Raw genomic sequence first — 12,711 nt, 5'->3', positions numbered from 1 at the left:
CCCGTGGCGCTGAGGCTGGAGACGGGGTCCCTGGTGGAACAAGCAGGATAAAGGCATTCCTCCCTTCACTGCATCTCCTGACTCACCTCTCCACCCCGCAGAGATCCCCAGGTGGTTAGCAGCCAGTGAGCCCTGGAAAAGCAGCAGTCCCCAGAGCTAGAGTTCACGGAGGGGTCAGATGAGCCTTTAGGCTGGGCACTGCCTCCAGGCTGTTAAGGAGCCACTGAACTCTGAATTCTCTTATGAAATACTCTAACAAATTCAGGAGGCATTTGCTAAACCATGGAGAGCACTTCCCAGGGCTTTGTTTGGCCTTGTTTCTGCCAAGCCAGGGACCTCTCCTGTATACCTGGACACTCTAAGGAAAGTCTTAGGAAAGTCTTGGGTACCTTACCCATGAGAAGCGGCTGCACCCTCAGGAAGTGACCTCCAGGCTAAGCATAGGAGGGGTTTTGCTGTGGTCTGTCCACACACCAGCTGCTTGGCCTAGCTTCTGCAGGGTCACTGGAGGTAGAACCACAGGTTAGAGCCGCCTAACCCAGATCTGTGCTTAGATCCCTGCTTTCCCCGGAAGGCCTGTGTGGTGGGCTCTCCCAGCTCCCTGTCTAGGGCATCAGAGCCTGTGAGTGGTTTTAGCCAGCTCCCCTCCAAGTCTCTTCTCTGAGGCGCTGGTGGCCCGTGAAGTCCAGCACAGCCTGGCTGTGTGGACGTGCAGGCTCACGAGTGTCCTACCTGTCCCCCACATGGGAGCCTCGTCATCTGCCTTGTGTCCCGGCCCAGTTTTCCCAGCCCCCAGGGCCCGGGAGCCGCTTTCCTGTTTCATTTTGGGCAGGAAGAGTGAGGTCGTGTTGTTCTTCCCCCTGCTGCCGGCTCAGGCTGTGGGAACGGTTCCCTGAATACTTTCCTGTTTGATACCCTGTGTGTGCAGTGAGGGGAGCAAGAGCAAGGCGTGGAGCATGTGCCTGCAGGCGGGTGTGGACGAGCCTACATCTCTAGCTCCCACAACTCAGCATAAGCCCCCAGGTCAAGGGCGGGTATGCTGTGCGTGTAAGGGAGAAAGGAAAAGGGAGGGCAAGGAGCATGCATGTACTTGGACTCCATGGGGGAGCATCTGGTGGGCCTATTTCGGGTTACTGCAGACAGGCTGGGAGCATCTGCTTGGCCTTTGTCAGTGGCTCAATTTTTTCATCATTTGCTCTCCATGGGGTATATCTGGCTATAGAGAGAGGACTGTGGCCCCCTAGGGACCATGTCATACCTTATAGGAAGGTAGACACGAAGTCAAGACTGAAACTCTCTCATTAGTGCCTCAGCCCAAGAAACCTGGACTCAGGGAAGGCCACCTCCCCGTCCTCCTCCTCTCCCTGTGGTCTTCAATCAACTCCTGCAGCTCTGGGTAGACCAGGTGGCTGGACTCAGTTCTCCTGGCTGGCTGCAAGGAGGACAGACCTAAGGCAAGCCCCCCACCCTGCACCCTCCTAAGACCAGTGCCCTGCTGGGACTGAGAAAAGAGTAGGTAGGTGACCGTCTATCTAAAACCCTTCAGTGGCAGGAGGAAGGACCCAGATGTCATTCTGGTTCAGAGACCCCATTCTCCAATAATGAATGAATGAATCTACTTGAGAAGAGAAACACCAGGAGGATCATCCCTTCCCCCAAATTCCTGTATCCCCCAGGCTGACTAGGGAGCCCCAAATTTTTTTCAGGCTTGAGAGAAAGGGGAATAGTCAGGGGGCATATCCCCCAAGTGATGGTGGGAACATAGGGGGAAACAGGGGGCCACAGCAGCCTCAAGCCAGCAGGCAGGGAAGGCTGGTCTACCTGGGACTAGATGGGTGAGTTGGGGCTCTGTAAGGACTGGAAGGGGACAAGTATCTGGAGCACAGCAGGCCAAGTCCAAGTGCATGCCCAGGGTCCCGGCCGTTCTGGCAGAGCAGCAGGCAGCACTAGGAGAAGGGGAGTCAGAGAGGATGGAGAGAGCATTCATCCCCCTTCTGCCATCACAAACACAGGACCCAAGAAGTAATAAACTCCTGTACACATCTGTTCCATATTATAAATACACATTATATACAAAATAATGTTATAAAATGTAGAAAGGTCAGTGCTTCTGATTCTTAAATTACTGAAATACTAGACTCCAAAATAAACTACAAAAAAAAAACCCAACAAAATAAAAACTCATATTATTGATTTCTGAAGATCGGCTTCAAGGGTGGTCTGGGGGGCAGTAGTGGGTGTGGGCAAAGCCCAGGCTCGAGGCTGTAGGAATGGTTCGAGGGAGGCAAGGGCCTAGGTTTCAACGGCACCTCCTTTTTCCCTCACTGGAATTTCCAGCATCACTGCCCTGAGCTTCCCAGTTAGGCCTGGCTCCCCTGACAGGCCCTTCACCTGTGTGCTCACGAGAACGAAGAGGCACCCCAGGCCAGAGGCTGGGGAAGCCAGGTAAGGCTTACCAACAGCCTTGCCCAGAGGGCCGAGGCCAGGGAGAAGCTGGAGGGGTGTTAATGAGCAAGGCCCACGTGTAGTAGTTGAAGGCACCAGGCGGAAAGGTCTTCCGCTTCGGGCGCTCACCTCACCTGCAGGGCAGCTCCTGCCAAGAGCTGCACCCGATGGTATCCAGGCCCACAGATGGCCCCGCTCATACTGGCCTCCTCTCTGATTTGGACCCAGCTGTTGCAGTGGGGCCTGGGCCAAAGGCACTTTTGGAAACACAGATGCCAATGGAGGCCACACCAGCTCCAGGCCCCATAGGGCCATTGCCGCTCTCTCTGGAAAACGGGCCAGATCCACAGAGGGGCCCTCTGAAGGCCACGGCTGGCAGGGCGGGTTCCAGTGGCACCTCTCCTCTGTTCCCTGGGCCAGCGCGGCCAGCAGTCTGATGCCAGACAGACACCCAGAGGCATGGAAGGGTACTGCATCTCTTGGCAAGTTCACAGTCTGTCCAGGTCATGCCATTCCCTCTTCCTCCTGAGAGCAGCACGTTGCATATTAAAAATGTCCCATCCAGGATGCAATGTAAACAATGCAGAAGGAAGATCCAGCTGCTGGGGCCGAGCTGGGATGTCCTGGGAAGGCTCCTGCCTTATACCTGGAGAGAACGTGGAAAACAGGGGAAGTCGGTTACCCTGGAGGACAAGAACTCCCTCCTCCGTGGTGGCCCCGGGACCTCCCTGGAGAAGCAGGTGGGGCAAAGGGAGGGTGGGACAGCCCTCCCCAGACTTAGGCCCTGATACACGCACAAGCCCAGGAGCCTGTGTTCGTGCCAGCGGGAAGGGGCAGCAGAGGCACAAGGCAACCACTCTCGCCCCCTACCCCGGCAGCTGGGAAGCAGTGCCAGGGAGCTGGCCAGATGCCATGGCCACCCAGCCCAGCGGTAACACAGCGGGAAGAGCTAGGCCCAGCTCACGCGCCCCCCCGCCTCCCACGGCTCCTGTTTCACATCCTCTGCAGCAACAGGGCCAGCAGGGACCCAAGAGCCCCTGAACCTGGCCCGCAAGGAGGGGTTCTGACCCACCCTTCAGAAGTGGGCCCCTGGGCTTGAAAGTCACCAGGCTACTTTCACATTCCTGGATGGCGGAAGGAGACATGCTGGAAGGGAAGGTGAGCCCAGCACTCACCTCCGTGGCAATGACACATTCGTTCCTCTCTTCTGATATCAAACACACAGACTGGTACATGGAATCCCTGGGGGAGCATATCGCTGATATCCGACACTCTGGCTTTTCACTGCGGGAACACAAGACAGGCCGGTGAGGGAGGGACAGGGGAGAGCTGGGTGGGGGCAAGTGGGATGCTAACCCTGACCCTGGAGAGCCAAAGGGCACGGGCTCTGAGAGAAGACACAGGGACTGGGGATGCCCAAGGCTAGCCTGGGGGACAGTGAGGAATAGACCCCCAAGAGAGCCACAGGACCCCCAACCTTACCAGGGTCTCAGGCCTGGAAAAAGCCAGCATTGCTCCTCCAGGCAAGCCGTCCCAAGGAAAGATGGGAGTCAGAAGAGAAACACCCCCCCACACCCCCTCCACCTCCACCCCCCCCCCCACCCCCGCCCCAGCCCTCCGTGGTGTGGTCCCTTGACATTTGTGAATGAATGAGAAATGAGAAGGAGGGACAAAGGATCCCTGGCCGAAATCTTGTTGCAGGAGACTCCTGTCAGCAGCGAGAAACTAGTCAAGGGCCTGGTGCCAGCCTTCCACCTGTCCTGGGGGAACCTAGGGAGTACCGTGCAGGGCCCTGTGGCCAGGCCCGGGGCGTCCCAGTGCTGCTCACCTGTGTAACCGCAGGGGCGCCTTCTCCCCTAAGCTCTTCTCACTGTGGGAGTACTTTCCCAGCATGGTCCCTCGCCCCAGAGCCCCTGGGGCCAGATTATAGTCCAGCGTGTGGTTCTGCTGTTTGCCACAGTTGGACTTGTCCAGGCCACAGTCCACTTCCAGCTCCTTCTTCTGGTTTGTATTCTTGAGCTGGGCAGCAGGGATCAGGTTGTCCTTCTGGAAGTCCGACAAGTTGTTCATGGCCTCCCTGCTGCCGTCGTCAGGCCGCCGGAGCCGCAGCTGCCGCACAGCCACCGCCACCATGCCCAGCAACACCAGCACCACCACCAGGCCCACACCCAGAGAGACAGCTACCCAGGGGAAGCTGGGCGGCATGCTCACAGGGAACTCGCAGCGGCTGCCCACAAAGCCATAGGGACAGTTGCAGACGAAGCTGTCCTCGGAGAGGCCAGGGTAGCAGGTGGCCCCATTGAAGCAGGGTCCCGAGGTACAGGTGTCGACATGTATCCGCACCTCGCAGCGCCGGCCAGAGAAGCCAGCAGTGCAGGTGCACACGAGCCCATTCTCCAGCTCGTGGCAGGTGCCACCGTGGGCGCAAGGGTTGCGGGCACAGTCACTGAGGTGGAGTTCACAGTGGGGGCCTGTGAACCCAGGACGGCAGCGGCACACGCGGTTGGGACCACGGTTCAGGCACTGGCCCCCTGTAGGTACACACGGGTCCTGAGTGAGCAATCGCCTGGGAGTCCCCCCAGGGGGAGCGCCCCAGCCCAGATCCCACCACAAAGAGTGCTGTACCAGGAATCAGGAGATCTGGGCCCCGAATGCTTCAGTGAGCTCACATATAAAAACCACTAGGATCTTGCAGAGCTGGAATTGGACAGCTCTGTTTCGGTTCTCTCTCCAGCCGAAGGTGACCTGGCACCTGTCGCTGGGCCTTATTGGAAGCCTCGGTTTCTTTCTTTTTTTTTTTTTTTTGGAAGCCTCGGTTTCTTGTTAAATTAGAGTATAATGCTCTCCCCTCCATAGGATATCTCTGAGGGTTAGGTTGGGTGACGCAGGAAGGCAGGAGCCCCTGACTGGTACATAGTAGATGCTCAAATAAATGTAATTATCAGTTAACAAAGTTAACAGAGTGATTAGCTGGAGAACAGGCTCCATCTCTGCCCTTCCCACCCCTCTCCAGCTCCTGAGGCTTCTCTCCTGCATGGTGCTGTCTGCCTGGCTCACAGAGGGTCATCAGGAGGCCAAGGAGACAAAGATAACCAGCGTGCTTCATGCCTCCCAAAATGCGGAACATTCTAGATGCCTTGTTCCATGCCAGGCTCCACATGGCCAGGGGATAAGGTGAGGCCTTTCAAAGTCAGGCCTTGACTGTGCCAGCCTCTCACTAGGAGGGGCCCGAGGCTTCATAGGTCCCTCTCCCTAGACCAGGACGTACTAGGGAGGGTCAGAGGCCACCCAAGCCAGGAGGGGGCTCTGACGTTGGACTGAGACGTGAAGCTGGGTACGTGCCTCTCCTCCCCCTAAGGCCTGCACCCACTGCCAACCTGCTGTTCTTCTGAAGCCACCAGCTGATGATGCCAGCCTCTCACCACCCAGAGCGGGTTGGGACCATCTCAGCCTGCCCAGAGGGACAGACCTGGCCTCTCTCTGCTCCTGACTCTCCCTCCCCAGAAGGCTCTCTGAGTCCTAAGCCTGCCCCCCATCCCGGGTTAACAAGGCCACGAGACTCACCATTGGCACATGGGTTGCTGGCACACCTGTCCACTTTTTTCTCACAGTTGGAGCCCATGAAGTTGGGGGGGCACTCACAGGCATAGCTGGCCCCCTGGCTGCGCTCCCGGCAGGAACCCCCGTTGAAGCAGGGGGAGTCGGCACAGCTCAATGTACTGTGCTCACAGTGCACGCCATAGTAGCCCGGGGCACACAGGCAACGGTAGCCATCCTCCTGGTCCTGGAGAGAGACCAGAAAGAGGTGTGAGTCAGACCCGGGGGGACAACAATGCATAGCTTGGGACCAGACCCCCCCCCCCCCCCGCCCAGAATGCCATGGCTGCACCTGCACTGGCCCCCCTGGGTGGGGGCCCCCAGGCTCTACCTGAGGGGCCAGACCTCTATGGGCCTGAGTCTCACCTTACAGCTGCCCCCATTGCGACAGGGGTTGCTGTCACACTCGCTGAGCTCCAGCTCGCAGTCCACGCCAGTGTAGCCTGGGCGGCAGGTGCAGGTGTAGCTTCGCTGTCCACTGTTGGAGCACGTCGCCCCGTTCTTGCAGGGGGAGTGGTGGGTACAGTAATTGAGATCTGCCGAGACAGGGACCAGCCAGCTGAGCGGGGCTGTAGAATGGTCCCCACCTCCAGGCTCCTCATAGTGCAAGTTCACCATCCGTGTGTGCCCCAGAAGCTTCAGCTCAAAGTTGTCCTGGCCCATACCCTTCTTCCTTGACCCACATCTGACCTGGGTAACCCACCCAAGTTTAAAAAATATACAGTTGGACAACTGCCTGCTAGGTAAGCTCCCAGCCACTGGCCACCAGAGAAGGAAGGGAAGGAAGAGGAGCCGACGGCAAGGCCCCATGTGGAGGAGGAAGTCAGAAAAGGCTTCATGGAGGAGGGGCAGGTGAGATAAGCCTAGAAGGAGGGATAAAATGTTAACAGGTGGAGGGGTGCCTGGGTGGCTCAGTGGATTAAGCCGCTGCCTTCGGCTCAGGTCATGATCTCAGGGTCCTGGGATCGAGGCCTTCGGCTCAGGTCATGATCTCAGGGTCCTGGGATCGAGCCCCGCATCGGGCTCTCTACTCCGCAGGGAGCCTGCTTCCTCCTCTCTCTCTGCCTGCCTCTCTGCCTACTTGTGATCTCTCTCTCTCTGTCAAATAAATAAATAAAATCTTTAAAAAAAAAATGTTAACAGGTGGAAATGATAGGGAGGAGGTAAAAGCCACTTTAAGTAGTGACCAGGCATTTTTTAAAGGGAAATGCATTGCAAGAGCATTTTGAAATATAAGTATTTGTTTTCTCATTTGGGAAGGACAGGGAGGGAGCAAATACAGAGCAAATACAGAAACTGGAAGGGCTGTGTTTGCCTATGATGAGTATATGACTGTGTTACCTGGGAGCTAATGTGGGGAGAAGAAAGAGAGTGGGCAGGAACAGGTGTGTACATGTGTTTGGGGTAGGGGAGAGAAAGCAACACACACACACAGACACACACACACACACACACACTCTCTCTCTCTCTCTCTCTCTCCAGGGGCTGTTGAATTCCAAGCCCCTTGTTGCCAGAAAGTCAGGGCCCAGGCAAGTTCTTTCTAGCCTGGCAAGCCCCCTGCTCACCCTTCCAAAGCTTATGCTGGTGTATCCATGGCAATAGCCACCCTCTTTGACCCTGAAAATGGGAGACACGCTGCAGCTGGCTACAGGATGAGGGAGCAGAGGCTCCCTCCCACACGGCTGGAGCTGGCCGACCCCCGCCGGAGGAGTGACCAGCCTGCCCTCCCAAACCCAGAAAGAGACTGTAGGCCGAGGCAGCTGGCTGGCAAGCGCCACTGGGGAGGAACAAGGGAGGCTGTTTCTGCCCCACACCAAGAAGTCAGTTAGAGGCCACTCCACCCAGGGGCGCAGCTCGCCCGCAGTCTCAGGGCAGCTGCTGGACACACCCCACCAGACAGCTGTGTAGGGAGAGCTGCTCAAACAGCCAGGGCAGGTAAGCAAACACTTAGGGGGTTAATAGGTAACTACAAGGTAGAAGGAGGAACCGAGCCCAGCATCTCTCCTCCTGGGCCTCGCTGGAATTTGAGCACGACCTACAACTGCTCCTGCTTCGTGGCTTCTCTAGGCACCCTGAGCAAGAAGGACCCACCATCTCATTCTAGACCAATGTAAGGATCCTTAAAAGCCCCAAGCTCTTTGAAGGATAATGGGATAAGCCAACTGGGCAGTCATCCAGTAAGAAGGGCAAGTTCCCACCCCCTGCCCACCTCTTCCAGTCCCTCTGCGCGCGCTCTCTGCCCTGACTTACCTTGGTCGCAGAAGAGGCCGCCCCAGCCCTCATCGCAGGTGCACTGCCATGGAATGCTGCAGGTGCCATGGCGACAGCCATTGTGGGGAATGCATTCGTCGCAGAGGCGGCCCTGCCAGCCTGGGCGGCAGCTGTTGAGCAAAAGGAAGGCTGAGGGTGAGGTGAGGGCTTAGCTGGGGGGCTGGCTCCCTCCTTGCCCACTTTCTGTCCCCTACTCACATGCACTCTGCTGGCTTGCTGCAGTAGCCATTCTGTTCGTGACAGCCAGAAAGACAGACCGCTGAGGAAAGAAAACAGAGCCCAGTGCGGTGAGAATGTTAAGGACTCTGCATCCCCCTCTCCCGGTCCTGGAGGCGCCCCCAGCTCTCCTGGTCTCACTTCCCTCTCCTGGCCTCCCAGAGGGGCCGCAGGTGTTATTAAGGGCAACAGTGGCACAGGAAAGGCGAATCCAGGCTGGATGGAAGGCAATAAGGGGGTCCCTGTGGGCTCTGGCAAGATGGGGAGGAGCACTAAGAAGAGACAGATCAGAGTCCACGCCTATCCTAAGCATCCCCACCTGTTCCTGAGGCCCGGCTAGTGGGCAGCCCGGACCTGTTCTGTGAGGGAGGTAGGCTGTGGCTGAAAAGAGGCCACTGTGTTGGCTCCAGGGGACCCCTGCCAGGGAGGCGGGAGCTTGGCTGCTTACGCTCTTCGCAGTACTCCCCAGTCCAGCCGGGGAGGCAGGACAGGCTGCCATCTGGTTGGCACACGTAGTGGCCGAAGTGGTCATTGCGTTTCTTGCACAGGCGTGAGCAGCTGTCCCCATAGTAGTTGTCACTGCAGATGACCCGGTAAGAGTAGCGCAGCCTCGTTGGGGGGCTGGTCTGCTCATCCAGTAACCAGTTCTTGCCCACAGCTAGGGAGCCCTGGATGGCGATCTTGCTGATGAGCGCGTCGGGTGGCAAGGCCTCTGAAGGGGCAGAGGGCCAGGTCAAGAAAGGGCAGCCAGTCCCGAGAATGCCAGCAACTGCTGGATCAAACCAGCTGTTCAGATGACCCCCAGCAAGCATAGGCCAGAGGAACCCAAATGTCCCACTGCTTAGCTGCCATCTGCGTGCGTGTGTGTGCAGTAGCTGAAGGCCTGATATCATTCAGAAAAGGGCCAACAGAAGGATGTTAAAATGTTCTCCAGTGTTCTGGAGGCAGATAAACCAGGAAAGAGGAAAAGAGGTGAAAATGGAGAAGAAAAAAAGGGGCAAAGAGAGAAGAGAAGGAGGGAGAGACGGAGGAAGAAAAGAAAAGGAAAGAAAAAAGCCAGGCTGGGGAGGACCCTGGGAGCAAAGAGTCCTCTGGTGCCCATTCACGGGTTCTGCCCTTAGAGATGGGCAATGCTTTTCTTTTTCCTTTTCAAAGTGAGAATTGTTGTGCTGCTGAAATATCCTTTTCCTCTGTGTCAGAACAACATCCCAAAGCCATTATTCCCTTTCCAAAGGAGCGGAATTCGCGAAAGGTGTAAAATACAGGAAGGGGCCCGTCAGCGGCGCTGGCAGCTTCGGCCTTTCTCACCGCCGTGCTCCCCGCGTTCCCACGCCAAAAATAACCCGCAGGAAACGCAATTGTGCTCAGAGTCCAGGCAGCGAGCGGAATCCGAGCGTCCAGCGTGGGGCGCAGCTCCAGGCAGAGCTTAGTGTCCTGCCCCCCTCACCCCCACCCCGCATTTCCCCCGCCTATTACAGGTTAACTCTTTCGGCGCTGCGCCGTGTCGCCCCCCTGTGGCGGCCGAGCGAGCTACTCACCTGGCCGCAGGTCGTCTCCTGGCGCGTGCCAAGCTTCTATGATGAGTGAGAAGGTACCCTGGAGGCCAAAGGAGGGGGCGGGGAAGACAGACAGAGAGAGAGAGAGAGATGAGTAGGGGCGGGGGAGGTGGAGGTGCCTCGCGGCAGCGGGTTTAATTAATCTAATTGCAGGATACAGTTACAGCTCCCGGGTCAACATAACGGGTCTGTGCGCAGCATCGCGCGAGCGGGGAAGGTGAGCGGAGAACCCCAAGTAGGAAGGGTTGAGAGATGGGGGCATGTTAGCTAGAGTCATTCGAAGGTGGGTGACGCGCCGGTGCAGTAGCTGATGAAAATCATATCCCGAGAGTTGGGAGAAGAGAGGGCATAGGACTGGGAAGAGGGAGATCGGTGAGAGCCTTCCTGAGGATGAGGTCCCAGGGGAGAGTTAGAAGAAAGTATCAAAAGAGAGCGCCCTTGTTTTTTTTTGTTTTTTGTTTGTTTGGTTGGTTTAGTTGGAAGCAAGGAAATGGGAGAGGGGCTTTGGTCCCAGGGAGCCCCCTTCTCGTCTTTCGCGACCTCCCAGTGCACCCGGGCTGTGCTCACCGGCCAGGTGAAATTGAAAGGCAGCTGGAGAGGGTTGCGTCCCCCGCCACTGCTATTGTCCCCGATGGCGAAGGAGTTGGTGCCCAACACAGGCGTAGAGACGCTGCCGAAAGTGCAGGGCCCGGGCGACAAGACCGCCTGGAAGTGCTTAAGGCAGACGCGGAAGAAGGTCCTGCAGCCGGGTTCGCACGGCCGCCCGCTGGCCAGTACGCCACGCTCGTTGGCAAACTCCTGCAGCTGCAGCTGGAAGACTCCGGAGCAGGCTGCGCGCTATTGCACAGGGACCGAGGGAAGGAAGGAGGGGAGCGGTCAGCTCGGCAGACGCCCGGGGCTCAGGCCCCGGGCGCGGCGGGAAGGGGTGGAGGGGGCGCGGGACGTTACCTGCTGCCAAAGGGCCACCAGCAGCAGTAGCGCCCAGCGAGAGGCGCTACGGGATGCGGCTGCCATCCCCTAGAGCGTCGCTCTCTCCCCGCGCCCGCCCTGAAGCTGGCTTCGTTCGGGACGCCGCTTTCCCGCGCGTCTATCCGCCGGAGGGGTCCCTGAAAAACCAGGCTCTTCTGGGGCTTTCCTCTCGCTTCCCCTTCTCGCTAGTTCTGCTCCAACTGCACCGGTAGGTAATCCAGGTGAGGGCGGCTGGGTGGCGGCTGGGCTGAGGACGTGTCCTCGGGCTGATAGTGGAGCTGCAAGCGGGCTAGTGCTGGGTACGCTGCACGGAGGCGGCTGGAGCTGCGGCTCTTGGCCTCGTGTTCCCAGCTCGCGCTCTGCGCCGCTACTGAAACCTGCGCGCTCGGGAGCCTTCCTTATATATATTGGCTCGTCTCTTCGCCGCCTGTCACTCAGAATCCATGGTCACTCTCCCCTCCCCTCCCGGCCTCTAGCGCTCCAGCCCCAGCAGGGCCTGGAGGGGGCCTCCGCCCCCGCCATCCCCCATCCCCGCCAGCCAGTCACGCACAGGTCCCCGCCCCTCCGTGCCGCTCTCATCCCCTGGGTCCCCTAACTCTGCGCGTGCCAAGGTAACCAGTTCTCCGCCGCGGAGGGGTTAAGGTCCGAGACCCCGCTGTGAGAGGGGGTGGGGGAAGGCTTGGGGGAATGGGGCGGGAGGTGAGCGAATGGTTCCCGGATGGTCGTGGAGGCGGAGACACTGGGGAGTCCCCGTGGGCGGTCCGTCCGCAGCCGGAGCTAGTTACCTTCAGCCTTCGAGCAGGTAAAAAGAATTTAAGCTCGGAAAGCGAAAGCAGGGTCGAAGGACTCGGATCGCCTTCTTCCCCGAGCCCTGGAAGCTGTCGCCACCTCAGTCCTCAACCTGTGAGCTCCCACCAACCTCGCGTCCCCCGCACAACAGAGAAGCCAGTGTACGCTTTAACCTCTCTGTGGCCACACGGGGCAAGGCGAGGTCCTGGAGTCAGTCTCGGGGGCTCCCGCGGGCTCGCTCCTCCTGGTGGGCGTCTCCCTCCCTAGTTGCGAGGGGCGTGTCCAACTCGTGCCTCTCCCTTCTGCCCCCAGCCTGGGTTCGACTAGTGCCGGCCCCTAGACGCGTGGTCCCGGAGACGGGGGAAGGGGGCGTGGTCCCCGAGGTAGGCGAAGGGGGGCGCGTCCTCAGCTGTATGGTAATGAGGGTCTGGCCCCTCCTCTAGCGCCTCCCCTCACCTGGGTTCAGCTTCAGCTCCACTGCCCTCCATCTCCCCCGACCCCAGCAGCCCCAAGCCCCCGCCCGCGTCCTGTCGCTCCGTTGGGGCAGGGAGGAACTCTTCTGGCTCCAGCGTTGGCTCAAGCCACTGGAGAGTCCTAATGAGGGGTTGAGGTCCGGCAGACCCGGGTCCTTTCCTCAAAGGGGCGAAATGTAGGGTGGAACTGAAAGCGCGCGCACTAGTTTGGGTTTCAGACGGCTGCGACTGTCTCGCCTTCGCGGCTCCCCGGGGTGGCCCCACTTCTCCGAGCGGCTGCAGTGCAGCTGCTTTCCCGGAACCCGGCGTGATCCCGGGAGGCCTTAGACCGGGGAGGGCCGGCTTCTCCCAGTCTCGGGGGGTGCCGGGGATCTCTCTGTCTCTGCGACGCTGAG

At 58.8% G+C, this 12,711-nt stretch overlaps 1 protein-coding gene across 2 annotated transcripts; it reads right to left on the bottom strand.

Moving 5' to 3' along the window:
• Window positions 1-2,006: 2,006 nt before the first annotated feature.
• On the bottom strand, window positions 2,007-12,340 carry DLL4 (delta like canonical Notch ligand 4). 2 transcript variants are annotated; one of them, XM_046007527.1, is made up of 12 exons: window positions 11,034-12,340; window positions 10,653-10,922; window positions 10,068-10,125; window positions 8,978-9,241; window positions 8,512-8,572; window positions 8,293-8,423; window positions 6,409-6,578; window positions 6,010-6,229; window positions 4,789-4,976; window positions 4,274-4,491; window positions 3,621-3,729; window positions 2,007-3,091 (listed from the first exon to the last, which is right to left on the bottom strand). In XM_046007527.1, exons 1-12 carry the CDS (start codon window positions 11,097-11,099, stop codon window positions 3,086-3,088), a joined length of 1,761 nt encoding a protein of 586 aa, XP_045863483.1. In that variant the 5' UTR covers window positions 11,100-12,340; the 3' UTR covers window positions 2,007-3,085. The 2 variants fall into 2 exon arrangements, with proteins under 2 accessions (XP_045863483.1, XP_045863482.1); XM_046007526.1 differs by having other exon boundaries at window positions 4,274-4,976.
• Between the last annotated feature and the right edge of the window lie 371 nt (window positions 12,341-12,711).

The sequence above is a fragment of the Meles meles genome, chromosome 6 (assembly GCF_922984935.1).
Source record: "Meles meles chromosome 6, mMelMel3.1 paternal haplotype, whole genome shotgun sequence".
In the NCBI taxonomy this organism is placed as follows: domain Eukaryota; kingdom Metazoa; phylum Chordata; class Mammalia; order Carnivora; family Mustelidae; genus Meles; species Meles meles.
This window is presented reverse-complemented; position numbering and strand designations above follow the sequence as displayed.